This window comes from Gopherus flavomarginatus, chromosome 3 (assembly GCF_025201925.1).
Source record: "Gopherus flavomarginatus isolate rGopFla2 chromosome 3, rGopFla2.mat.asm, whole genome shotgun sequence".
Taxonomy (NCBI): domain Eukaryota; kingdom Metazoa; phylum Chordata; order Testudines; family Testudinidae; genus Gopherus; species Gopherus flavomarginatus.
The window spans coordinates 62216239-62242722 of NC_066619.1; the positions used below are offsets into that span (position 1 = coordinate 62216239).

Genomic DNA, 26484 nt, shown 5'->3' on the forward strand with positions numbered 1-26484 from the left:
CTGTACAGTGTCAAGGAATTGTTGTGTTGCAACCAGATCCTGGAACAGGGTAGTCCTACAATCGTATATAAGATTTTTGACTAGCGTAGTAGTTCTTAAAATCCTTATCCATCATGGTCAGAGAAACTATGCTAGAATGCTGCCAGGTATAGCCATATTTAAACCGCAGTAGCACAGATCTGAATCAAGCATTGACAATACTGCCTAGTTTTCAAATATGGCACTAGTGAAGTGAGAAAGTATTCAGAGGTTAGTTTTTGGAAAGCAAAACAAAAACAGTGATATGTAAAAGCAGATATTTATAGTTTAAGAGACTATATTATTTTAACTAGAGGTTATATTTTACTGTAGTTTGGAAAAAAAAAGTTTTACCACCTTTCACTGTTTCTGTTCTAGACCACACAATGAACATAGTATTTTCCTTCAGGACAAATTTAAGTATTGCTTACCTTGAGACAGTTTGCTGGACACAATCAAAGCTTCCCTGAGGATTATCTTTGCCAACATTTGATAAGTAGAAGTTAAAGTTATGCACTTCATTTGGGAGATCAGCTTTGGGAATTTTGACAAGCTAAAAGATAAATATAAACTGAAGTTTTACATGGGCCCATCAATGTGATTTGTATAGTACTTTTTTTCTTTTTACTTTAAATCCAAGTGCAGTGATAAAGTGTACTTAATATTTGTGATATGACTGCCACTCAAATTATGAAGCATATAATAAATGTGTTAATGCTGGCACACTTTCCTCTCAAAAATAATCTTATCAGGATACAAGACTATACCTGTAGTTATACAAGTTGAACCCTGCTCAGGTCTACAATAAACAGCCTAATTCAGCATGGCACTAAAGCACTAGTTTAACTTTAGTCATGTGTAGAGCCCAACTGACTCCAATAGAACTATTAGTGTACTGAAAGTTAAGCATTGATTAGGTGCATTACTGAATAAGCAAAAGCCTTACTGTTTGGCCAACCAAGCAAACACAGAACAACATAAGTAGACCCTACAGTACCTTGTTTCCTGGCTTTTAAATTACAGTTAATATTAGTGGAATTTAGACAGGACTAGATTTCCAGAATAAAAATGAAGGCACAAACCACAGATGGGAGGAGAGAAAAACAATAAGACTGTTAAAAATAGGTTGGTTATATAGATTTGTTTAAACTCTCCTGGACTAAAAGCCTCTCAGACAAATACTTTTATCTATTTTAAAATCAAGTTGCTTGTAAAAATACACATAGCTTTTTGTACAAGAAATCAGAAGTCAGATGATAAAACTTGCTTTCCTGGTTCAATACACTCATCCTAAGTGTAGTGCATAGTACACAACATGTTCTGTTTTCTGTAGATTTAAGTAGTATCAGTTTCACATGCTCAATAGAATAGCAAAACCATGCGATGCATGCTCTAACATGCCGTTCCACAAAAGCAAAAATAAAGCAGATGTTTTTGAGTCCTATATATTATAAGTTAAATTTATTTTGCAGTTAGACAAACTCTTATTTAAGTCTATGTATTCGAAGAAGTGGGTTGTAGCCCACGAAAGTTTATGCTCAAATAAATTTGTTAGTCTCTAAGGTGCCACAAGTACGCCTGTTCTCATTTAAGAGATTCTTGTGGAATCTATTTGAAGGTTCAACACATTAAATAATCTATTTTGCAGGAAAATGTTTATTTAAAAGCAACATTCACAATGCCCTTTTTGAAATCCTCCTCTGGTACGCACCTTTTATTTTGCTTATAAAATTGGCCAATAGACATGATTGGTGTTAACTTAAACAACTAGTATAATGTGTGATTTTCTTCCTTAAAATGAAAGCCTAGGAAAAAAGTCACTGCCATTTACGGTTTGATCATCAATGTTGGACAGAGCGCATCAGCATCTTGGGACAACTGTTGGCCTTCAGAAAGAAAGATAGGGACTAAACCTGCACACTACTCAGCTATTTAAACTCAAAACGTGTACTTGTCCCATTCAATAAAACACTATACAGTAAAGAGAAAGGATTTAAGTGAAGTAGTTTAATTAGCAAATACAAATCTTAGATTATATGTCTGAACCTGTTATAACAGTTTATCTTACTATTGGGAGATTAATAATAAAACATCAGCCATAAAAAGACCTATTGTAGAGGCCATTTTTGATCCTGTATCACAGATTTATCTTAGGAGTCTGCAAGGTAACTATAGAACACTAAAAATATTACTATGCAGAATTTTTTTTCAGCCTACTATTGTTCACTAATTACTATAACTGAAATAAAAATATTTCCCCAAGTTTACTGTGTGTATCTGACAGCATTGTATGGAGTCAGTTTCATTATTTCACATTTGTATGGTCTTTTTCACGTTTTGAAGACTGATTGTAAACCCACAAGAATTGGCAGAGTTCAGATGCAGGCATGGTACCTGAAAATATTTAAAAATGCAGCTAATTTTCATGTATGTGTCCCTTGCATGATTGATAATTCTGTATGAAATTCTGTGAGATTTTGACCCACTAAAGAGTAAGCCTCCATGTACTTTGCAGACTGCTTTGGCTTTCTCCAAACACTCCATTGATGGGTATCTTCCTTCCATTTAAAATTATACTTTGAGAGTATTTCCCCAATACCAATTAAATAGATCACAGCAGATGACTGCAGTCACATATGCTTCAAGTTTACTTTGAAAGTGTATACATCTTAATTTTAATTGACAGTCTTAAAAAAATGCCTGGTGGAAGCACTACATTACATAGTAAAAGCATTTACATACTTAATATTCCAAAATAGTTACTGTGGATAGTACAGAAGACAACATCAAGATGACATATTTATCCATTCCTTCTATTACAGTTTGAAGGTTGATGCATTTACTAGAAAGGACAGTTATGCAGGAGTTGTTCATTAGGTTGCTTCTCTCATCTCACTAGCATTACTTCAGTCTCATCCACATTAACTGTCAGGCAGCTTCTCTTCATCCACATGATGATCTTAGCAAGAAAAGCTTGGAAGCAGTATTTTCAGACGTAGGGACTATACAGAATTGGGTGTTATCCATGTAGCGCTGACACTTCAATCCATGTTGTCTCACTAGCTCTCCCAACGGCTTCATGTAGCCATTGAAAAAGCTGGTAGAGAGAATAAAGCCTAATGGGACACCATTAGGCAGAGCAGTTGCCCAAGACAACGCTTTGGATTAGCTCAGGTGTCACTTGACTCTGAAATGTCACTCTGGCTCCTTCTACTCCACCCTTAAACATACAGTTGACTTCCATATCTCTAAGAAGCATTCCCAGATGCCTCTTTTTTGTTATACCGCCAGGCTCTTTAGAGGGTACCACCTCACCTTCCTTACTTCCAATTCCCTTCTGACTTTCCTGTCTGGGATCTGGTACCCCAAATGTTATATTTATCTTTTTATAACTTCAAAAATCTTCTCTGCCTTTGTACCCTCAGATAAAACAAACTTTACTACACCTTTTTTATTAGTCGTGCTTTCTTTAAACTAAAATTAAATAATCCTCAGAGAACTTCCATGCACAAGTCAAGGACTTCTGGGTAATCAGAATGAAAGTGCAATGTTTCAACTCAAGATAAACTTTTGGACATTTATAATGTTTGTTTTTCCTATTTGATGTATACTTAGCAGAAGGTCAGAGAGCCATAATTTAAGAATTCTTCAGTCAACACTGCTGTTAGCAGGAATAGCTTGCATTTTCTATTCCTGGCTATCAGGAAGCAATATGTTTTTTTAGTTTTAAGCTCTATTGAAAGGCTACTGTATATACCCATCTCTGATTAATCTTTTTTATAATAAAAAGCATCCATGTAGATAGTATGCAATGCATTTTAAAAGAATGTTGTCATATTCCCCTTACATCTCATTCGCACAGATTTCCAAATCAGCAAGTACTGACTGTATCTCCATATGCCAGAAAGCATAGATCCAAGGTGGTACAACCAGCAAAATATATTCTCTTTACCTCCTTCTGAAAACAATGAAATCCTTGCCTCAGTACTTCATTAGGTCTACTTTGTCCTTACTAGTTCCCAGTCCCCCAAAAAGGCAATAAAATATTGGAAAGCTCTGCAAAGTCTCTGGATGTATATTCCACACAATCATCAAGGTCTTGTCTAGACTAGGAAAATAAGCAGTATTTATATACAAGTTAGCTAACATGTTTTTAAACACCCTTTTCCCCCTAGTGCAGATATAGGCACAGTGAAATTAACTGTCTACCTCTCCACTACTGTTCTCGCCTCTCCAGTTCATACTTTAACAGGTGGGTCTCTTCAAGGGAGAGTTATTTAATCTGACACTTTCCCAGCAAATAAATACTAGTGTGGGAGATCAGAGCCTTTATTTTTTCCTCCTGCATCATTTCCTCTCATCCCCACAAACTTATAAGTGGGATATATCTTCCTTCCTATTGTTTTCAATAAACAGGTATTCCAAAGCATGGAAAATTCCTTCAGTTACCATGGTGTACAGTGTACAATGTAATGTGCAACTGCTACTCCTCACAGAGATTGTGCCTCCATCAAAGTGCCAGAGGAGATCTCTCATGACTCTCTGCTCTCCTTGTACAATTTCTAACACTTGGAGCAGGAAATTCAGCCTTTGTGTTTCCAGCTGCTGCCACTGCCGCCCCCTCCAGGCAAGTAACTCCGCTTCTCTTCCACACTGAACCCAAGCCTACTGACAAGACCTAGTCTAAGTATTTCTCTCAGTTCATCTCCTGTAACATACATTATCAGCTGAACTGTGCCCAACAGCACCAAATGCTGGAAAGCCAGGAAATTTGCCTAGACAATGCATGTAAATACAGAAGCAGCTTAAGCAGGTACTGCTGCACTGGGGTATGAGAGAAGAGGTAAAATTGGGCCTACCCTATTTTGGGACTGAACTATATAAGGGACACACCCATTTTACCCTCATTTAGTGCATCCCCTCCCCTTAGCTATATGATGTTTTGGAAAGATTACATGGAAGAGCCAACCAGAGGCACCTTCAGCTGGGACCAATGGACACATTTTCTAAAATTCTGACGGGACTTTTTCTGCCCTGTGCCGATTGGCTGTTTGCTTCAACTCCCTCGAACCCTGTCTCAGGCTTGGTCTACATTAGCAACTTACGCTGGTATAACCTATGTTGCTCAGGTAAGTGGAAACTCCACACTCCTGAGCGATGCAGTTATACCAACCTAACTCCCAGTGCAGACAGAGCCTCTTAGGGAGGTGGATTATATAGGTAGTATCTTCACTGACATGCCACAGCAGCTTTAAGTGTAGATAAGCCCCCAGCCTCTTTACCCTAGACTCATTCCACACCTCTCCTGCTTTGCTTCTCTTTTTTCACCTGCTCTTTCCCCATTGCTCCAAGTCTCCCTTCCCCTTGTCTTTCTGTTTAGCTAAATCCCTCTTAACGAACACCTAGTTAACCAGTGGAGTAACTGTGGAAGGTAAAAGAATCTTGGGCTGATTAAAGAAGGTGTGTCTAAACATTCAGGGATTACTAGAATAGCAACTATTTTAGACCAAAAATTTTGTATTACTTGGATTAACAGAAGAAGAATATGCAGAGGTGGCCAGCTCCAGGGTATTAAACATTAATTAGTGCTGAATTTGGATCTTTATAGTTTACCAGATATGAAAGAGTTTGTATTTTTCTGGAGGTGATGGGATCTATATAGGAAGTGAAATGCAACTGTGAACATAAAAATGGAGAAGTCCACACTGAATTAGGTAGCAGTGACAGTAAACTGTTTCTAGCACCACCCACTCCTAAAGCGTGCAATTTAGGCAAGGCAGAGGAGATAGGACGGTAAGATTCAGTCTGCATTTGTATGAAGATTCACCATACCAATTAAATAAATCCCCTATTTACTCTCACCTACAGGAAGTGTTGAATTGGAGGAGTGAGTTCCTTGGTTTAAAGAAGCAAATTATTTTCTCTGCATGACTTAAGTCCTTTTAGAAATAGAGAGGGATGGGAGGGTGGCACACAAGGAGCTTGTGTGGTGGAACGGAGGAATGCAAGGAGCCCATGGTGTATGCCATAAGATCATCCTACAGAAAGCGTGTGATCCCTTAGCACAACGCAGGGCTGCGAGACTTAGACTTACCTTGGAAAGGCAGGAGTGTTTTAAAATGTAGACAAAAATCGGAGGGTATAGTGGATAATGAGCAGACCCTCCTTTTAGTCATCTTACTGAACAATACCGTAACAAGGAGAATGACAACAATAGTTAGGAGTACTCACTATCACAGGAGATCAAAAGAAGCATAACTTCTTAGAAGCCTAGATCAACAATGGCATAAGAGATGTGGGATTACTGATATTTCTTAAGAAATTTTTACTCTGAACCCTCAAGTTATGTGTACAGCTAGTCTTTGTGACTTGGGACAGTAACTCTCAACTTCTTTCCACATAGTCTTTGCTTCATTTGTGCATTGTGGCTGCTTTCTCTGTATATAAGAATTGCTTTACTAGATCAGACCAGTGGTCCATCTAATCTAGTATCCTGTTTGACAGTGGTCAGTACCAGCTGCTCCAGAGGAAGGTGCAAGAAACCATGCATTAGGCAGTTCGGAAACAACCTGCCTCCAAGGAAAGTTCTCTCCTAATTTCTACTAGTAAGGAGTCGGTCATACCCTGATGTATGAATGTTTACATCCGTGACAAAACACTTGTATGTACACGTTAACAATTACTATAGCAACTCTAGAAATTCTTATCCATTTACTGATCAATGCTTTTTCAAATTTTCCTAAACTCTCCGCATCAATGATATTTTATGGCAATCAGATTTACAGGCTAATTTTGTGTTATGTATGAAAAAGGATTTTCCATTATCAGCTCTGAATTTGCCATCTGTTAATATAATGGATTGTTGTTTTTTATTAGGAGAGTGACTAGAAGTTGCTGTACTTTCTCCAATTACTGTGGGCTCTAGACTCCCTCAGTGCAATCAAGTTCTGCTCTTGAGCTGACATTTTGGTGGGGACTATGGCTGCACAGAAAAGAGAAGTATATCCCCTCAGATTCTAGTATTAGGGCACCCTTTTGAAACTAGGAAAGAAAGCAGGTGATATAATGAGTGGGTCTTATTCTTTTTGGTTCCTAGATTAAGGACAGAAGGGACCACTGTGATCCTCATACACAGGACTTCGAACAGGAATTCATTAGAGAACGAGAGCATATCATTTCTAACATTCATCTTGGTTTAAAAATTGCCAGTGGTTAAGAACACACCACAGAGCTTGGTAAATTATTGCAATGGTTAATTATCCTCTCTCTAAAAATGTGTACCTTATTTCTAGTCCATATTTGTCTAGCTTCATCTTCCAGCCATTAGATCTGATTAAACCTCTATCACCTAGACAAAGGTTATGTAATGTTTTTCATATTCCAGGCTGCTCCTAAATTTGTGTGATGTGTCTATAAAGTATGCTGTATTTTACATTTATGTAAAATTAGCTAGTTGTTGTACAGCCTATTATGGCAAGATATTAGCATGGCAGTCATGCTATGTTATCTCAAAAGTAAACTATTTTCTAAATGACCATCCTTATAATATCCCACTTATTACAAGTACTTAGAGGAAACTCATTGCCATGGCATCTAGGTGACTGTATGAACTTTATAATCAAGGAAATACATAAGCTTTCTAGCAAGCTGAAAGGTTCCCTTCACTGGCCAGAATGTGGACAAGTCAGTTTATAATTAAACTGGAAGTAATCTGAGGAAAATAATCAGTTACAATGGCTTTCTCCCTTAAATTTGATCCTGCATCCATTTCTCATCCCCATTTGTGGACAGGACTTCCCCTATTCCTTTTCTTCAAGGAAAGAACCGATAGCCTCCAACAGTTCCACAAACCTATTTAACACATTGCTGATTGATAACCACCTCACAGTACACTAGAAAGAGACATGGTTAGGTTGGTCTTCAAGACCCAGCTCTTTGATGAATTTTTTTCCCCCATTTGAGCAGATGAAATTGACAACTGTTAGGACCGTTTTCATAACATTTTCATACTTGAAGTATCTGTCTGAGATATTCACAATAGATGATGCAATTAACAGGGATAAACTCCAGAAATTTGGGATCACTTTTCAAGAGTCCGATAAGGTCTACTTTTCCCCCCGCCACTGAAGGTGCTCCATCAATTGGAAAATGGACTAGTTTATCCTGTCGTACATCAACATTTGTCACTGCTTTGTCAAAAGCGTTCTTTATGTCAACACCGCGGAGCTGTTTCTTTTAGCAACACCAAATCCAACATTTTTCCTTTCACAATTACATCCGTGGAAACAGTGTACAAATATCACTAGTTGTGGTTTATCTTGTATATCTGTGGATTGTTCGACAGTTAGGCTGATAGAGAATTCTTTAGATTGTTTTGCATCTTGCTTGCAATATCAGCACTGATCTAGGAGACATGCCTCTTTATAGTGTGGCCTGAAATTGGAATTTGCTTTATTAGTCATTGAAGTTTTGTGTTACTTGGATGTAAAATTGCAACCACTTCTGCAATATTCTTAAATTCCTCATCACAATATGGACATTTTGCACTAGTGATATCCAATGACATAACAAAACTAGCTCGGTTGTTGTGTCAGCTTCCTTACCGAATGCCAAAAACAGGGTCTGTTGACTGTTTAAGGAAAAACAAGCTAGCCGCATAAAAATTACACCTAATTCTGATTCGGAGGGCATTCAGATGAAAAAAAAGTTACTGTGATACATTTCATAGTGACATTTCAAATTGTTCGCTTTGTAGTGAGTGAACGATGCATTGCAGATAACACAAGGGTTTGCCATCTTTAACAGTGAATGCAAAAATCTCTCTCCTATTCTAGTTTAAAACTTCAGTTTTCTTTTTCATACTTGCACTTCTTACAATTTGAAGAGTTCATTGCCATCCATGAAATTAACATAGGGTTAACACTTCAATCTAAAACTATTCAACTGTGACTTATGAACAGTAAATGCAGTATGTATTCTGTGGAATTAAAGGAGATCGCAAGCACACGAGGACCACACAGCACATCATCTGAATACAGAATGATGCAATTTCCTGATATAAGGTACACATGCAAGCTTTTCTTTCTATCTCATTCTCACAGTATCGGGTTCATCAGAGCTTAACTTCTTTTGAAGTATTTCCTGGAGCCCCTCACATCTCCCCCATTCTCCGTTTACTTGATGGGCTGGTAGGGCTAGGGGCTTTAGGCCTGCAGGAAGAGTGCGCCAGGGCTCAGAGCTTCTGTCCTACAGGGGGGAGGGGCGAGGAAGGGGAGGCATCAGCACTCGAGCAGTGCTAAAGCACTGAGCCCCAGTACCCCCATGCCTGCGGGGATAAAACCCTGGGCTCCCCCCTGCCCCAAACAATCTGGTAGGCAGAGAATAGGTGTGGGGAATGAGAGGCTCTGTGAGCTGCAGTTTAACTGTAGAAGAGAAGCAGTGGCTCACAAGCTGCAGTTTTGCCACACTCTGGTCTAAAGCATTTAGTTTTGGGGGGAGAGGGGTAGATACCTACAACTAAGACCATTTTTACACCTTCTATTCTGTTATTGTATGAACAGTAATACTAAACTAAAATACCACCCCTTTCATAAGGGTATCTCCATGTAACATCTTTTTAATGCTTGCTAGAGCAAACATAGGAAACTTTCAGATCCTAAGTCAATAACAAAATACACATTAAGAACTTATTACAAATACTTTTATAATGATCACCTGAAGTGCTTTTTTCTTGAGAAGCCCAGGATCTTGTGCAAATTTCTCCCAAAACAAACAGCTGAGGTATTTTAACAGCTGCATTCTTTATTCTGTTTTAGATGTTAGCTCTGGCATCAACCACACCAATGGAAAGAAAATCCCAAGTATGGAATTCAGTCACGGAACAATTAAGTGACAGATGAGTTCATTTTGAACTACAGTGTTAATATTTGTTAAGAATGTTTACGTCTTCATTATAGATTAGTGATCTTTGGATATTTAATATTTTTTATATTTACTTAAGTGTCAGTTCAACTTTAGAAGTCTAACAACTGCAAATCAATCAGTGCTTTTGCTGACTTAAAATGGAATTTGACAAAAACAAACGCTGAAAGATTCTGAACAACACTGCTAAATCCCTTCTAAAAAAACAAAAAGGTGTAGAGGATTGGGAAGTTTTCAAAAACACTTTGCTGAAAATACATTTTGAAATAACTACCAGAATATCCTTAAAACAAAACTGATGCTTTATTAGTAATGCCTCACAATGTAAGTGTATCCTCATGAACAGAAAATACTAGCACAAATTACATTCATTAAAAAAAATAAGGATACCTTGAAGGACTAGAACAGTTATGTAAACATTTTACCTTCCTCTAAGTGTATTTTATTGTTCTGTTGCATGTGGAAGAGAATGCATTAATGGTGTTAAACTAATAAGTACTACATGTATTTAACATGACTCTGGAATTTTAGTAGCATTTAGTACACAGAACACACATTTTTCCTCCAGTGTACTACAAAGGTCTCTTAAGGGGAAAGGGAAGAGGCCTCCAAAACACTGTCCTTGATTAATAAAAAACTAAAATATACATTAATGTCTTCTGGCATTAAAACTGTTTAGGCAGTAAAGTAGGAAAATTGTCTTAGAATCAGTTACAGATTACACATGTTAAGAACTTCACCTATATAAAAAATTCAGTATCTGACATACTGTGATAAATACACAGATTTTAAGAAGAGCTTGGTGTAAGCTCAAAAGCATCTCTTCCACCAACAGAAATTGGTCCAATAAAGGATACTCTCTTTCTCTCTCTAATATTCTGGGACCAACATGGCCACAACACTCCATACAGATTTTAAGTATTAGCATTAAATGTATCACCAGTTTAGTAACTTCATAAACCTTGCTACTGCTTCTTTGCAGCAATTAAGAACAATCTCAGTAGTGCATAAGAACAAGTAAACATCTGTCACATTAGCTTCTGCACAAATGGAAACAGACAATGGAAGAGGGGCTGAGGGAGTGAACAGGCAATTAAGTTTAGAATTTAAACACTAATAAGTCGTTAACTATATTGGCATGAAGTCCAAAAAAAAGCTCTGAGCCTGCTGTAAACTACAAATTTATGAAATGTTTTCCATTGTGTGTGTCTGTCTGTTTATAAAACAATCTATTTCAATAGAGGCTGGTTACTGTCCACCTTAAGAAAATCATCTAAAATGCTTTCACTGCATGTTAGTATTTCTGGAAATCATAACCTGTACTCAAGTTTGTCTCCTGCATTAAGTCTCACTCGGTTTCATTTAAATGGACCACTTCATAAGAGAAGAATCCTTTCATAGACTCCATTTCCACTCCCATCCTCAGCTCAACCCTTCACTAGCTGGCTCCAAAAACGTTTTATTTTACAGACTTCCAAGAAGAGCTCATATCAGTGATAGCTCAGAAACAATAGTTTAAGAACTACCTACACTGTTCTCAGGTGGACTACATTTGTGATTTGTTCTGATTCCACTATTATTCTATTTAAACTGCTGATTTATAATAAAAGTTAACTCCTCTCCTTCATGTTTAGGGTTTAAGGGAAAACACATGCCAAATATCTAAATCTATTTAAAGGAAAAGGAGTTTACTGAGGAGGTAATCTTTTCTGAACTATTTGTGAGATATACATTAGTTGTTACTTATTGCATTAGTTGTTTCTTAATTATGAACACTTCTAAAAGAAAAAAAGGCAGATGTGCAAGTAAGAACTAAGCTTTATTTACAGCATTATCTGCCAAGTTAAAATTAAAATTAAATTAAAACAACTTACCCCTTGGAGTCCTTGAAATTGGATTGAGGGTCGAGAAGGAATACAATTCTATAAAAAAATTAAAGAAAGTGAAAAACTCATTAATCTTATAATCAACTTCACAATTCCAACCCAGAACAGGGTTTGCTATTACAAAATAATATAAACAGACATTTGCAAAGCTGTATACCTTTTAGTAACAAGAGACAAAGATAAGCTAAAAGCTACATTTTTATAAATGTTCTATAATCTGAAGAAATGTAAATACATTTGACCTTGAACTTCAATCCCTAAATGAAAATAGAAGAGTAATCAATAAAATGAAAACCTGAACCTTTAGGTAAGAGAAATACTTGTATATTGTACCAAGTTTGTTTAGTACTCCAAACCTAGAGTATTTCTAAATTTATACAAGTTTGATGAAGATGTAGAAAACTGTTTCCATAATCTGTAAATAGCTATATATGCCATAATACCATTTAGAAACCAAGCAAAGGTTTAACATGCATTAAATAATTTTTCAAGATTTTCAGCATAGATCCAACTTTCCCTTCAGAGCTATTTGCTTTGTCAAATGTAACCTAACATTCTTCCATATGTTGAGCTGGTCATTGAACTGCACAGACATAGGTTACATGGTTTAAAACCAAATTTATAGTTCAGGGGTCGGCAACCTATGGCACACGTGCCAGAGACAGCATGCAAGCCGATTTTTAATGGCACGCTGATGCCTGCCGGGGTCCCGCTCAGCCTGTTGCCAAATGCTGGCAGCGGGCTGAGCCGGACCCCAGCAGGCAGCAACGTGCCATTGAAAAGGCTGCCCGACCCAGTCCACTCTTCTCCGCCCCCCACCCCCCTGCTCTCTCTGGCAGGGGTAGAAGCAAGCTTGGTCCTGCTGGCTGCTGTTGTACAGCAGGCTCTGCAGGCAGCCAAGCTTCCCCCTCCCCTGCCTCTTCCCCCAGCATGCTGGGTCGAGCCCCGCCTCCTCTCCCTCCCTGCCACTGATGGCCCTTGTGAGGGAGGGGAAAAGAGCAGCCCCAGCGCCTTTGCTGCTCAGTCCTGTAAGGACGCAGGGAAAGGAGGTAGGAGCGGGGCGTATCCCTCCAGCCCCTTGCTGTGAGCGGCTCAGGGCAGGGGGCTGGGAGCACCTCCCTGATCCCAGCCAGCCCCCCCAGCCCTCTGCCCTGACCGCTGCACTCCCTTGCGCCCCGGCCCCCTGCATCCCCCTCATGACCCCATCCCTGATTCCTGCACCCTCCACACATACCCAGCCCACCCACAGCCCATGCCCTGACTCCTTCACTCCCCACACATACCCAGCCCTCCCACACCCCTTGCCCTGACTCTTGCACCCCCCACATCCCCACTCTGAGCACCAAATGGGAGCTCCTGCACACACACACCCCACATTCCCACCTGCATCCCTTGCACCAAATGGGAGTTGCCCAGGTAAGCACTCCATACCCAAACCTCCTGCCCCAACCCTGAGCCCCCTCCCTCATTCTAACTCCTGGCCAGACCCTGCACCCCAACCCCCAGCCCGCTCCTTCACTCCCAACCCTGTGCGCAGTGCACCCCCACCCTCAGATCAGTGCAGAGAGAGGAGGAAGAGAATGGGCCAAAACCAGGGAGAAGCTAGGTACCCACTCTATGTGGGCAGGGCTGGGACCCCAGGCTGAGCGGGGCTGGCAGCTGGGACCCCAACTGGCAAGCAGATGGTAGCCAGAACCCCAGACTGGCAGCGGGCTGAGCAGGGCCAGCAGCCGGGACCACAGCTGGCAGGAGCCAGCGGACAGAACCCCAGACCGGCAGTGGGCTGAGCAGCTCGGCCCGCTGCTGGTCTGGGGTGCTGGCACCGCTCAGCCCGCCGCCGGTCTGGGGTTCTGGCTGCCGGCCCTTGCCAGCTGGGGTCTCAGCTGTCGGCCCCGTTCAGCCTGCTGCTAACCTGGGATACCGGCTGCAGGCCCTGCTCAGAACACTGCCGGCCTAGTGGAACAGAACCCCAGGCCAGGAGTGGGCTGAGCAGGCCGGCGGCTTAAGATCAGTATTTTAATTTAATTTTGAATGAAGCTTCTTAAACATTTTGAAAACCTTGTTTACTTTACCTACATTAGTAATTTAGTTATATTTGATATAGACTTATAGAGAGAAACCTAAAAAACGTTGAAATGTATTACCGGCACAGAAAACCTTAGATTAACGTGAATAAATGAAGACTTGGCACACCACTTCTGAAAGGTTGCCGACCGCTGTTATAGTTACATTAAATTATCCTTCAAATTATATTAATTTTAGTCAAAGTACAACTGCAACTGAGGATCTCCTAAGATTACATATATTTAGGGCCCTACCAAATTCATGGTCCATTTTGGTCAATTTCAGGGTCATAGGAATTTAAAAGTTGTGAATTTCATGATTTCAGCTATTTAAATCTGAAATGTCACAGTGTTGTAATTGTAGGAGTCCAAAAAGGAGTAGGGGTGAGGAAGAGGTTGCAAGGTAATTGTAGAGGGGGCTGTGGTACTGTTACCCTTACTTCTGTGCTGCTGCTGGTGGCAGCGCTGCCTTCAGAGCTGGACAACTAGAGAACAGCAGCTGGCTGGGAGCTCAGCTCTGAAGGCAGAGCTGCTGCCAGCAGCAGTGCAGAAGTAAGGATGGCCTGGTATGGTATTGCCACTCTTACTTCTGTGCTGCTGCCTGCAGAGCTGGGCCTTCAGTCAGCAGTTGCCACTCTCCAGCCACCCAGTTCTGAAGGCAGCGCAGAAGTAAGGGTGGCAATAGTGCGACCCTCCTGTAACTTTTTTGAGGCAAGATCCCCAATTTGAGAAATGCTAATATCCCCCATAAATCTGCATAGTATAGGGTAAAAGCACACAAAAGACCAGATTTCACAAGAGGAGACCAGATTTTATGGCCCGTGATGCATTTTTCATGGCTGTGAATTTGGTAGGACCCTACATATATTATTAAATGATCTAAAAGGGTTAACTGAACTCACCAACACAGCAACCTCACCCAGAATAAGAAAAAGAAGGGTTTTTTTTAAAATGCCTGTCACTGCCTGCTGGATATTTAGCTAACATACAGTAAGAAGCTAAGTGCAAATCATGCTCAACAATTTAGTACTGAGGGGACTAAACTGACTGGGACTATATGACTGTAGAAACATGCTGTTCTTGCATGTTAAAACCCAAAGAGAAGCAGGTTACCCAACATAAAAGGAAAGAGTCTTTCATCACTCTTTTAATTGACACTTACTGAAGTTTACAACAATGTGTTAGGAACACGACTTAAAACCATAAACAAAGAATTCCAAAACAAGGACTGAACACAGAAAGTCCATATCAGGATTTGTCCTGAAAGAGTAGTTAGAGACAACTTAGGTAGCATTTTGTGAGACCAGGAGTAGGGCAGTGAAGTGTCTGTTAATTTGTAAAATTAGAGTTCTTGTTTGAAGTTTCTCTTCATGACTTTTTAGTTCCAATAATTAAGTTAAAGTTAAAACAGCCAAAAATAACTCATTTTAAAAACTGTGTTAAGGCCCATTCAAGTGTTCCATAAGTTTATATTTACATATTGCATCATAAAAAGTCTATAGTTTCTTGGTTTCCTTAGATCAGAATATAACAAACTTAAAAAATTGAGAGGAGGTGCTTGAATATAGTTGAGTAGCAGCAAAATTTCACAGAAAGACAACTAAGGCAATATAATTTTGAGTTATAATAGCTCTGGATGCCTGCTAAAGAACAAAGAAGCATGTGTTATGGTAATACATGTAATCATTAACTCTAATTCAGAACATTTTAAATAGTTTAAAAAGATGCTCAATGGCACCTTGTTTTAACTGCCTACACAGAATGGTTCATTTTAATCAGAAAAAGCTATAAGAGAGAACCTAAAAAACTTTAGGCATCGTAACACTACATGAATGGAAACTCTGGGATTGATTCAAATACAATAAACTAGAGTAAATAAGCTCTTCACTGTAGAAATACTACAAAGGTAGCCAGTCTTTCACACACAAAGTGGCAAAAAAATATACTCAAATCTGTGTTGAGAAGTCCCATGCAATTTTTAAAGTTACTGAAATTTAAGTTTTAATTTTAAATTAGACAACGATGTTAAAGTGTAGCTTTTGTGCTAAAAAATGCAGTAAGGCATGCCAACTAACGCTCAACAGTCTACATAATAATGCCAACACCAAAAAATCAAAAAGCTTGAATCATGACCCTGCAAATCATGAGTTTTTTAAAAATAAAAATCATTTTTCCTGGTCTGATTCAACTTCCTTCTCCCTCATCCCCCTCCAAGAAGATATTATCAGATTGAAAATTGCATACATTTTCCATCTAAAGTTATCAGATTGTATGATAATTACATTTATTTCTTCCAAACAATACATAATATAATACAGTCAGTAAATACTTATAGGTAGAGCTGGTAGCATTGCCTGTAGTTATGGCTATTCAACACTTTCTATAAGGCCTTGTTTCTAGTTGCTTACAAATTTGCCAAAAACTTTAGTCATTCTGCTGAAATATTCCATGCCAGGTATGTTTCAGACAGAATTTGGAAAATTTCAGATGTTTCCAAGTACAGGGATAGGGTAACAAAAGATTCTTTACTCATATTAAAAAAAAAAAAAAACCCAACACCACCTTTTAACCATTTCACTGGAAACCTCTAGGGCTCCATGTCTTGTGGAAGGAATTTGAAATTTGGTAGGAGGGGTCACCCTGGTGTCAGGTATGTACCTTTTACTATCATTGACAATAAGTACAAAATTTGGCCAAGTTACAAGTCTCTGAAAACTGCAGTTCATATATGCTCAGTAGAAGTTTGTTAGAGGCTGGTAACTAAATTTTCTAAAGATTCCATCCACAAGGATCATACCGCATCTCTACACAGCTCCAATATATTGGCCAGACCACTCATCTGTCATCACTACAAAACAACTGAGACGTGCCCCAACCCAGACTGCAAGGGACTGAGCACAACCTCTCCTGATATTGCTCCTCCTGTTGCCTCAGTGGCTGCTAGCCATAAGAACTGAGACAACTTTCTCCTCCATGCTTCTTGACTCAAGTTGTGGGGGGAAGGAGAGGGGAAAGAGGCTGAGAAGTGCAGAGAATGAGGGGTGACAGACAGGAGTTGGTGGGAGAAAAGGGCAAAATAGAAACAGAGGAAAAGAGGCAGACTAGGGTTTGGGGTGATAGGATAGGAACAGAGGAAAAGACTGGATAGTAGTGGCTGCGGGAGGGAAGATGAGAGCTTCCACAAGCACAGGGCTAAAGACTGTGGGAAAGCAGGAGCTCTTCATATTATTGTGAGAGTTCCTGCTGCAGGACTAACTATCATATTACTCTGAATTTGTGAATGCTAGCAACACTGCTACAGCCAAAGCATTGCCCAAAAAATCCTTCATGTTGATGGAACTTATGCTGCTCCTAATAGCACTGTGTTCCCTATTCTCCAACAAAATGAAACAGTCCACCATTTGCAGTTTAAACTAACTTCTCAGACACAGTATCTCTTTTTAAAGTAGTAAATTTAGTCAAGTAATCAAATTAAGGGTATGTCTTCACAACACAGTTAACCCTAGTGATTGGCACTGGTATCTGAACATCTAGGTTTGCTATGCGGTCGCTTTCGCAAGGCTAAAGCCTATATGTTTTACCAAGGCCTTACTTTTCTGCACTCACCTGTGACTCTGGGGGCATATCCCACGGTTCTCTGTGATGACACTATAGGGCTCTTTCTCCAAGTTAATTGCGGGAAAACTTGTCTGTCTTTTGGGAGGAATTATGGGAAGGGCATTGGAGGAATATCAGCAGTGATACTGTCTGCATCCTAACTTCAAAGTCGGCAAATTCCAGTTTGAGTTAGATTAGAGCTCATGTTCTATTTATACTCCAGTCACAAACTAGCCTGAGCTTAATGCACCTCCAAACCCGTTGGAGGTTTTTGTGTGTGGATTGTATAGGGGACAAGGCTAAAACCCAGGTAAAAGTCTAGATTAACTGTGCAATGAAGACATACCCTTAGTCTGATAGGCCTGACGTTTCACTGTGGAAGCCAAAAGAGAGCTACCAAGGGTAAACAATTAAAATTTACCAGTTTCCTAATACAGAAGACAATTCAGTTGGTTCACCTAACTTTTTTGACCACTTTGAAACAAGCAACAAGAAAAAAAAATTGAATGAAACCAAGAGAAAATTTGAATGATGCTAATAGAAATTCTGTTTATACCATGTTCCAGTTTTGCTTAGCCGAATTTCCATCCTTGTAGCTAAACATATGCACCAAGCAATGTTTTGCTGACATGAAAGTTAATTTTAAGACTTCATTCAGAACTATGTGAAGCTTCCAAGGTCAAGGATCTTGCCTCCACACTGAGTTAAACAGTATCAAAGGAACTTGGGAAGTTAGTTATCCAGTGATATGGGGCTAGGTGTCTTGTGAACACTTGAGATACTCCAAGCCACCTTATTTAAACAATCCTCAAAAACCATGACCAGAATGTAATTGATGCAAAGATGTCTGCGACTTTGTCTTTACTAGGAAGTAGTGTATTCTTAATTCCAGTTAAAACCCTAGTGAAAATAAGGCAATTTGTAGTTTTCACGTAAGTTACAGATCAAATTAAAGATTCTGGGGAAGCCTAGTCATTAATTCAACCTACTTGTGTGTGTTACAATTAGACTGTTTTGTCTTTGGCCATAGCTTCACTGCCAAAGAAAAGGTTCTTTTACAACAGGATAGCTAACTGAAATTAGCTATCTTGCTGTAAAATCCTCAGAGACTAGATACAGGTAGTTCTTACATTCATGTAGCTAGTCAAGATCAACCTCAATTTGGTGGCATTTTGTTGAAATTTCCCATTCACTGAAGCCTGCAGAACTCAAAACATGGCCTATTTTAATGTGTTCGTCAGGTGCACTTTTGAATGAATATATTGAGTCAGCATATATTTATGGGTCCATATCAAGTATTCAACAATTCAAACAATCCACTGTACTCTGAACAGTTTACATGTAACTGGTCCTACGTAGTAAGAGTTCCTAATGTTGGTCTGTACTAATGTTCCCTGCAAGCTGCATGGCTATGTGGCAATCTTTTCCAGTGCTGCTTATGCCTGGGTGGCCCTGGCAGGAACGTGGAGTGGCCCTTTAAGAACCTGCTTCTCGCCCTCCCTCCCCTTCACATGGTGCATGAGGCCCTGCCTCCTCGCTGCAGAGGAGAGGAGTGAAAGCACTTCAGGAGGACAGAGGTCTCACAGACATGCTTGCACAGCTGGGAGAAGGCAGAAGCTCTGGGATGCCCCATGCACAGAAATTTAGGGGAGAGGGCTGCCTGGGCTCTCCACTGCCAACCCAGGTCAGCAGTGGCTCTGGTCCGAATGGGCCAAATCCTGCACTCCACCCCCTTGCCCAGCAGTTGATTTCCAGGGTTGTGGCAGTTGCTGCTGCCACTGAGAGGCAGTGGAGAACCTGGCCGGAGGGTCTGTGTGTCTGACATCACCCCCTAAACTGACTCCTGGCCAAATTTCTAAGGCTGCAAATGGCAGGGACAGAGACTAGTGTGTTATACTAGAGAGGAGTCACCCTGGGGCAACCCCCTCCCCATCTTCTCCCCCTCCACACCATACCTCTCATCCACACACACACACACACACCTCTACCTTCTGTGTGGGAGGGGTGACAAATACAAGCTAACACTTGCCCAGGGACAAAAATGTAGTGCTCAGTGGAGTTAATAGCCTGCTCAGTACAAAGAAAATTTAGAGGAAACAATTCATAGTTTCATTTTCTGGAGTAAAATTTAGTTTAATATTCTAAGTAAAAAGTTATGTATCAAGGTTCCTTACAAAGCATTGAGTCAGATACTAATGTAGTGACGGTGCAGGTTAACGCAATAGCCATATGTTCTTAGACAAGCTCACAGATTTTGAAATATAAGCCAGTTTTCAATACAGCAAAGGAATGCTGGCTGAGACACTTGGTTACCTATTTCAAATGAGAAAATGCCACATAAGAACTTCAAGTTTCTAATAGCAGAATAAGCAAATGAGACCATAACATGTTATCTAAATAAAAGGACAGAACCATTCAGAATGCAAGCTTTCTTCCCTCAATCCCAACCTTCAACAGAGTTCTGCACTGCAGTAATTTACCCAGCATTAATCTCAAATTCTGATACGACACCAGGACTTTCTGATCATGAAGGACCCAAAGTTCAAATCTTAAATTAGTGGACTTGCAGCTGCTAAGTGGAAGCCTAAGTAGGGTTCAGGCTTTATTGCTTTGCAGCACTCTTGCAAAGTAAAATGATCCAGTAGTTTGTGTGGTCAAACAAAGAAGCAATACATTCTTGGCACTAAACGTAAGTGACCAATAGCAACAAGACAGACAGACAGATCACCAAGGAAAATAAAATACGGAGGTATTAAGTGCAGTCTGAGTATAACTCACTGCTTGTGACCACAGGGAGAAGAACCCCTCTAGAAGGATTGTTCATTCCTATACTGCTATGAGGGACTTTATTCAGAGCATCACCACTTTAATGTAAAAAGTTAAATCAAAGGGCAATACAATGCAGCTTTTGTCTGTCTTTCAAACATTGCTGCAGTCACATTTTACCCCAGGGGGGAAAAGAAAAAAGTAGTTTCCAGCTAAACATACATTTGAGGTAAAGAATGAATACAAGCCTTTGTAGCAGAATGTCACAAAACAACTGTAGTGGAACTGCTCCACTCAATTACCCAATGTCTAGTTTTGCAAGGAAAACAAAACCACTAACAAACTTGTCCTCATCTAGGTTTACTGTTTAGTTTTTCAAGAGATCCTCTGGGCAGAGACCTCGTCTGTTCACATGCCCCATGCACAGGTATCTCCCACCCCCTGAATAAGGTTAATTATGTACCACCAGTTTTCTACCAAGTTGACTCAACAGAGAGAACAAAAGCACATTGGAGATTCTGATACATAATGAAACCTTCTGTACGTTGACAAGTCTTTAAAAAGAAAATGGTCAAACTGGAGAAGACTAAAGAGTTGAACGCAGTTGAGGAAGCATGGACCACATCAATCAAACCAACCTATAGGAATTTTGGTCCATGTTCCTGACAACTAGGATTACTCCTTAGTGTACATTTTCAAGTGATTTGTCCAATCAAGTGAAATCAAAAGCTCACGTGGGCAAAAACACTGCCTAGAATTTTTTTTTAAATGATTAGCTGCTTGAGTTCTGTAAGCTCGAAGTGTAAACAATGTAAGATTACATATGGACTCGTGTTATTAGCTACACTGCCTCTGCAACTGAGAAACTTGAATGACTACTTAGTTTTTGAGTAAAACCAATCTAAAGGTAGTATATTTTTGGAATCCATGTTCTCAACTCTGTTCTCTCATTGGTCAGGACCAGTAGCAATTGCCATTCGATAACTACATTTCAGATTTTGAAAAACGGACGGATTTTCCATTAAAAGGCACCCAAAATAATCTGCAGCATTCCCTCTGTTTTTGCATAGGAAAGCAAACTCGTATTCCATTCAGCTCTACCTTTGAATGGAATACTAGTGTGAACAGGGCTCAGCCATTTTCACTATCATGTTGCCTAACCCCACACACAGCAGTAAGAATGCTAGCAGTTACCTGAGCCTGTGTACTCTAGTGCTCCCACCATTGCTACCAAACACGGTAGTACAACAGTGCAAGATTTTATCCAGAAAGTGTGTATATACTTGGCCTTATAAAAATGTTAAAAAGGGCACTCCATATGCTCTAGGACAGTGTTTCCAAAACTTGGGATGCCGTTTGTTTAGGGAAAGCCCCTGGCGGGCCAGGCCGGTTTGTCTACCTGCCACGTCCGCAGGTTCGGCTGATCGCTGCTCCCACTGGCTGCGGTTCACTGCTCCAGGCCAATGGGAGTTGCTCGAAGCGGCGGCCAGTATGTCCCTTGGCCCGCGCCACTTCTAGCAGCTCCCATTGGCCTGGAGCATCGAACTGCGGCCAGTGGGAGCCGCAATCAGCCGGACCTGCAGACACAGCAGGTAAACAAACTGGACCGCCCCCCAAGGGCTTTCCCTAAACAAGCGGCATCCCAAGTTTGGGAAACATTGCTGTAGGAATTTTCCAGCATAAATTACTGCTGGCCCCATCTCCTACATTTTCATACAGGTAAAGAATCAGGATTTCCTGCAACATGAACCATGCTGAAGAGATTCAGTTAACAGTTTTGTTGCAGACATGACTGTTTTTTTTTTAAACCAAAATATAAAGAATCCTTGCGTTAAGAATTCAATTTATGTGCAAGGAGGCAAAACTTTTAGTTTAATAGCTATGACAGGTAGGGTGCTTTTAGTCACTTTTTTATGTAAACTATTTGAGTATTAAACACAAGTGCAATACTGCTTTGCCTTGTACTAACATGGTATCTAGACACTACAGTGACGGGTTCACTAGGACTTGACCCTGACTTCTCCTCATACCTCTGCAACTTTGACTAATGTCTCCTCTGAAATGTTGCTTGTGTATTACACAGAAACCTTTCAAAACAAGAATTGGTAACATTAGGGAGGGCAGAGTGAAGAGAATAGAATTTTACAGCATTCCTCAATTCTATGCAATACAAATTCTAAATTTTCAATTAAAAAAAGTTTCCTACTGCAAACAGTGCATTACTAAACTAAGCTAGTGTTCTGATACCTATCTATCTATCTAGGCTAACAGACAGGTATTATCAGCTAAAAAAATAGCAGCTGCAGGAGTGAGAACTCTTCATTCCCCAGCCATCTCAATGATGTGTGAATTGCAAGACATAACTGGGACCATCTAGATGTTGATTATGAAAAGTGGCTCCTTTTTTCTCCAACCAGAAAATGTAGTGATATAAAAAGATATTCTAATCAATTGCTAAAATACTGAAGGGCATCTCAAATATAATTCAATAATCAGTAAGCAGTCATTGACAGTCTGATGTAGATGACTGCTTGGGTAGAAAAATGTCAGGGTTGTTATAAAATTATTTAAATTGATTTAATCCTTTAAACTGGTCAGTTTTTTTAAACTAGAAATTTCATTGATTAAACCGACTTGAAATTTGTTTATGAAACAAAATTAGTATTATGTAACAGCTTTATAGTTCTTTAACTTGCCATCTGTTCAAATGGTGACAGATTCCACCCTCTCTCATTTTCAATTCCTGCTCTATTAAACTGTAGCTAGAGTCAGCTTCCAGAGAGAATCTCACTCAGTTATGAAGATAATAAAACAGCAACATGTCCTTATGAAGACATTTAATTTTTCTTCAAAAATTTCATTGTTTTGTTAATATTTCAATTTTCCTTTAAACTGCAGAATAATGAAGAATGATAAAAATATTTTTCTAGGTATATTTCTTGAGAGACCACAAGAATTGAGAAAGGGATTATCACTTAAAAATAAGGTTATAATTTAACCATAATAGTTTTATAAGTCCCAGGCAATTAAACCTCATTCAAGAAGCATTCACTTGCAGTGAGGAAAGCAGTTTTACAGTTGCCAGCAGTGTCCAAAATGTCATCTGTTCTAACATGCAAGTGTCAATTTCAGATTACAACATTATACACCATCTGTATAGTTTATACACATGAAAATTAATATTTTATATTCAAATTTAATTCTAAAAAGTAACTTGTTTAGAAGTTATACAACTATCTTAAAAACCACATTTGAAATATTTTCCTTACAGTCAAATTTGATCTGAGAAGTACACACTTCACCTGAGATATGGACTGGTAATAATGTTTCCTTCTTTCACTACCACAAGGAACACACCTTGAATTATTACTTTAATTGTCTTTATGATTTTAACAACTTGGAATATGGTTGCAACTTCAAATATCAACAAAAACTTTAGTCATTTAAGCGCACATGTGCATTGTGCAAGTTTGCTTTAAACCCTTTAATGACTGCCAATAGATTTTACAGCCCTCCCACATACTGCTGTGACTTTCCAAGCTCAGAAACAGTTTATACGGGTAACAAACAATTTAGTCAGCAGTTATAAGGAAGAATGCTGTAACTTACTTCACAAAGTGACACTAGATGGAGCATTATAAGTATTTCTAAAGTTCTTCATTTAAGACCTGGAAGTGTTCTTAAGACACTGGTTTGCAAGGATAGCTGTCCCTTTAAAAGTTTACAGAGCATGAGTGACCATTTTAATCCTGCCCAGACAGAACTCATTCCGGGGCTGTGAATAATGCATAAAACCCAAGGAAGCAAGGTTTACACATAGAGTTGCAGGAATTAAGTCCCTCACCAGACAAAAAGAAACCTCAACTATTCATGCCATAGAAATAGCCGCAATTCCCCAATCATATATAGGGCAAGCGGCAATTCAAAGTTTGATTCTTGCTCTGGATTTGGCAACAGTAAGCCAGTTTTACAGGCAAAAAGGACAAGCTGTGGTATAATTATGTAGCACAGGAACCCAAGCTGGCTAGACATTGCTAAATGGTAAGAGCATAAGATGAAAGCAAGTTCCCAAACACGTTAAAACAAATATAAGATGCCAGCACATCAGAGGAGACAGAGCACAGCACACTCGAACACCCTTTTAGAGTAAGCTGTTTATTATGGAGGAAGGAGAAGCAGCTATTAGTCATAGGGAAAGGCTCAATTTGGGGGTCAGTTCTGGGAAATCCAGGTCTGAGTCAGCCTTTACTGTGAAGGAGGCTGTAAAGGAAAAGAGTAGCCAGGTTGGGAGAGCATCTGGTGTCAATCAAGAACCTGTTACTTACAGCCAAGTCATCACCCAGCTTCATCTCTCCTTTTAGTGTGACCACTTTACTCTTTATGCACACACACACACACACTATATATTTATTTTTAAGAAGTGTTTCTAGAAGCTGATTCAATGAGTGAAATAGGTCTTTTGGATGGAGGCCTGCTGGCACTTAAGAAAGCATATTCAGAAAAGAAAGGTTCAATCAGTATCTTCTCCTCCCCAGGTCCTGCATTACACACTACAAAATAAATTACACAGAAGCCCCACCAATTCTCTTTTAACCATAATTAAGTGAAGATAGGGGAAAAGACAGATATTTAGCTTAAAATCCAATGAAAGGACACAGTCTAATTAGAGCTTAATCCTCCTCCTCCTCCCAGGGACATACTGTAGCACGTAGCCACTTTTAACTTCCATTAAATGCAACTTGAGGTCTCAAGTTTCAACTGGAAAACTACAGTCAGGAAAAAAGATTATGGGCACCATTGCCCTACTGCACAAAGCCTCTAAAGAAGGGGTTTGTTTGTTTGTTTGTTTTGGGGTGTTTTTTTAAAAACCATAAGATGTAAAATGCTGCCCAAAACTTTACAAAACTTCCCATCCGGAATTTTTAATCAGTTTAACTACACCAAGACACACCTAAGATCAATTTCCCCCTCTAGAAAGAGATTTAAGGACAAAGAGACCAAACCGACAAGACCCTCACCCCCCCCAAAAGACAGGTCACCCCAACTAGCTGCAGATCTATTGCAACTTTAACTCTCCTGTGTTGAACAACAGCCCTTGGAGGCAGCAGCAGCCATTGTCACTGGAGACATGGGACATATCATAATTTCTCAGGGCCGCCTGGCTGTTGGGAGGCCCAGGGAAGGACGGATGGGGAAGAGATGCCATAAAAGAAAGTTTTCTTAGCAGCATTATAAAGATGTGTAATAAAACTGTCACGGATGGCATTGTCACTTCAGACCCACAGTCAGCCACCTCCCGCTTTCCCTAAGAGTCAGGTCTGAAGGGAGGAGGAGCAGGAGACTGGCAGAGCCAAACACAGACATGACAGCTCAGCGAAATCTGCCCCATCTGGGAGCTGCTGGCTTCGGTCACCGCTGACTCCAGGGACACCAGCTGGCACCAACAGGAGGGAAAGGGCTGGGTTGTTCCCCTGCCACGGGCACTGGCTCGGCAGCAGGCGACGGGGGAAGACGGACTGGTCTCACTGGAGCAAGTCCCCATCGGTGGGGGCTTCAGGGGGAGCAGGGAGGGGAGCCCAGCCGGACCCCTTCGCTGCCTGGCAGCCCCGCAGAGACGCTTACTCCTCACCAGTTGCCACTTCTCGCAGCGCCTCTCGGGGGAGCGGACAGGGCGAGCGCCGGGCACAAAGGGCAGGGCGAGTCCTCGCCGCCTCCCTCCCCTGGTTGATCCCCGCCAGGGATGGGAGCCAGCCCCGGAGCGCGGGGCGCCCCTCACCTTGTTGCCCTGGTAGCTCTCCAGGGCCCGGAAGGCGGTCTCGGTCAGCTTGACGTGCAGCACCGTGATGTTGTCCTGGGTGACCCTGCCGCAGGACACGCCGTACCTGCCCCCCTCCCGCAGCGCCGCCATCTTACACTGCCCCCCGCCCCGCTGCTGCCACCGCCGGGGCTGCGCTGCCTGCCGCCGCTGCCGCCGCAGCTACAGCCATCCTGCTGCTGACGTACCAGCCACCCCCGCCAGCGCGCAGCCGCCGCCACGCCCCGCCCACTCACCACAATGCCCCGCCCGCTACGGCGGGGACACGCCCAACGGGCCGCCCACTCCGCCTATCGCGCCGCACGGAGCCCTAGCGGGACACGCCCACTGCACGAGCGGAGGCCCCCCGGCCGGCGGGCTGAGCCTGCGGTCTGGGTGGCCAGCGCGAGCCAAGCTCCGCGCGGGGAGAGGTGCGAGG

At 40.8% G+C, this 26484-nt stretch overlaps 1 protein-coding gene across 3 annotated transcripts in view; it reads right to left on the minus strand.

Annotated features, from left to right (window-relative positions):
• The window catches only part of ELL2 (elongation factor for RNA polymerase II 2), a 63469-nt gene extending 37227 nt beyond the window's left edge, over positions 1-26242 (minus strand). For 2 of the 3 annotated variants that reach the window (XM_050946834.1, XM_050946835.1), the window contains exons 1-3: positions 26028-26242; positions 11814-11861; positions 450-571 (exon numbers count right to left, since the gene is read on the minus strand). In XM_050946834.1, coding sequence (XP_050802791.1) covers positions 450-571; positions 11814-11861; positions 26028-26159 — 302 coding nt within the window. In that variant the 5' untranslated portion in view covers positions 26160-26242. The remainder of the gene's footprint in view (positions 1-449; positions 572-11813; positions 11862-26027) is intronic. The other variant, XM_050946836.1, reaches the window with a different exon arrangement.
• Positions 26243-26484: the final 242 nt, after the last annotated feature.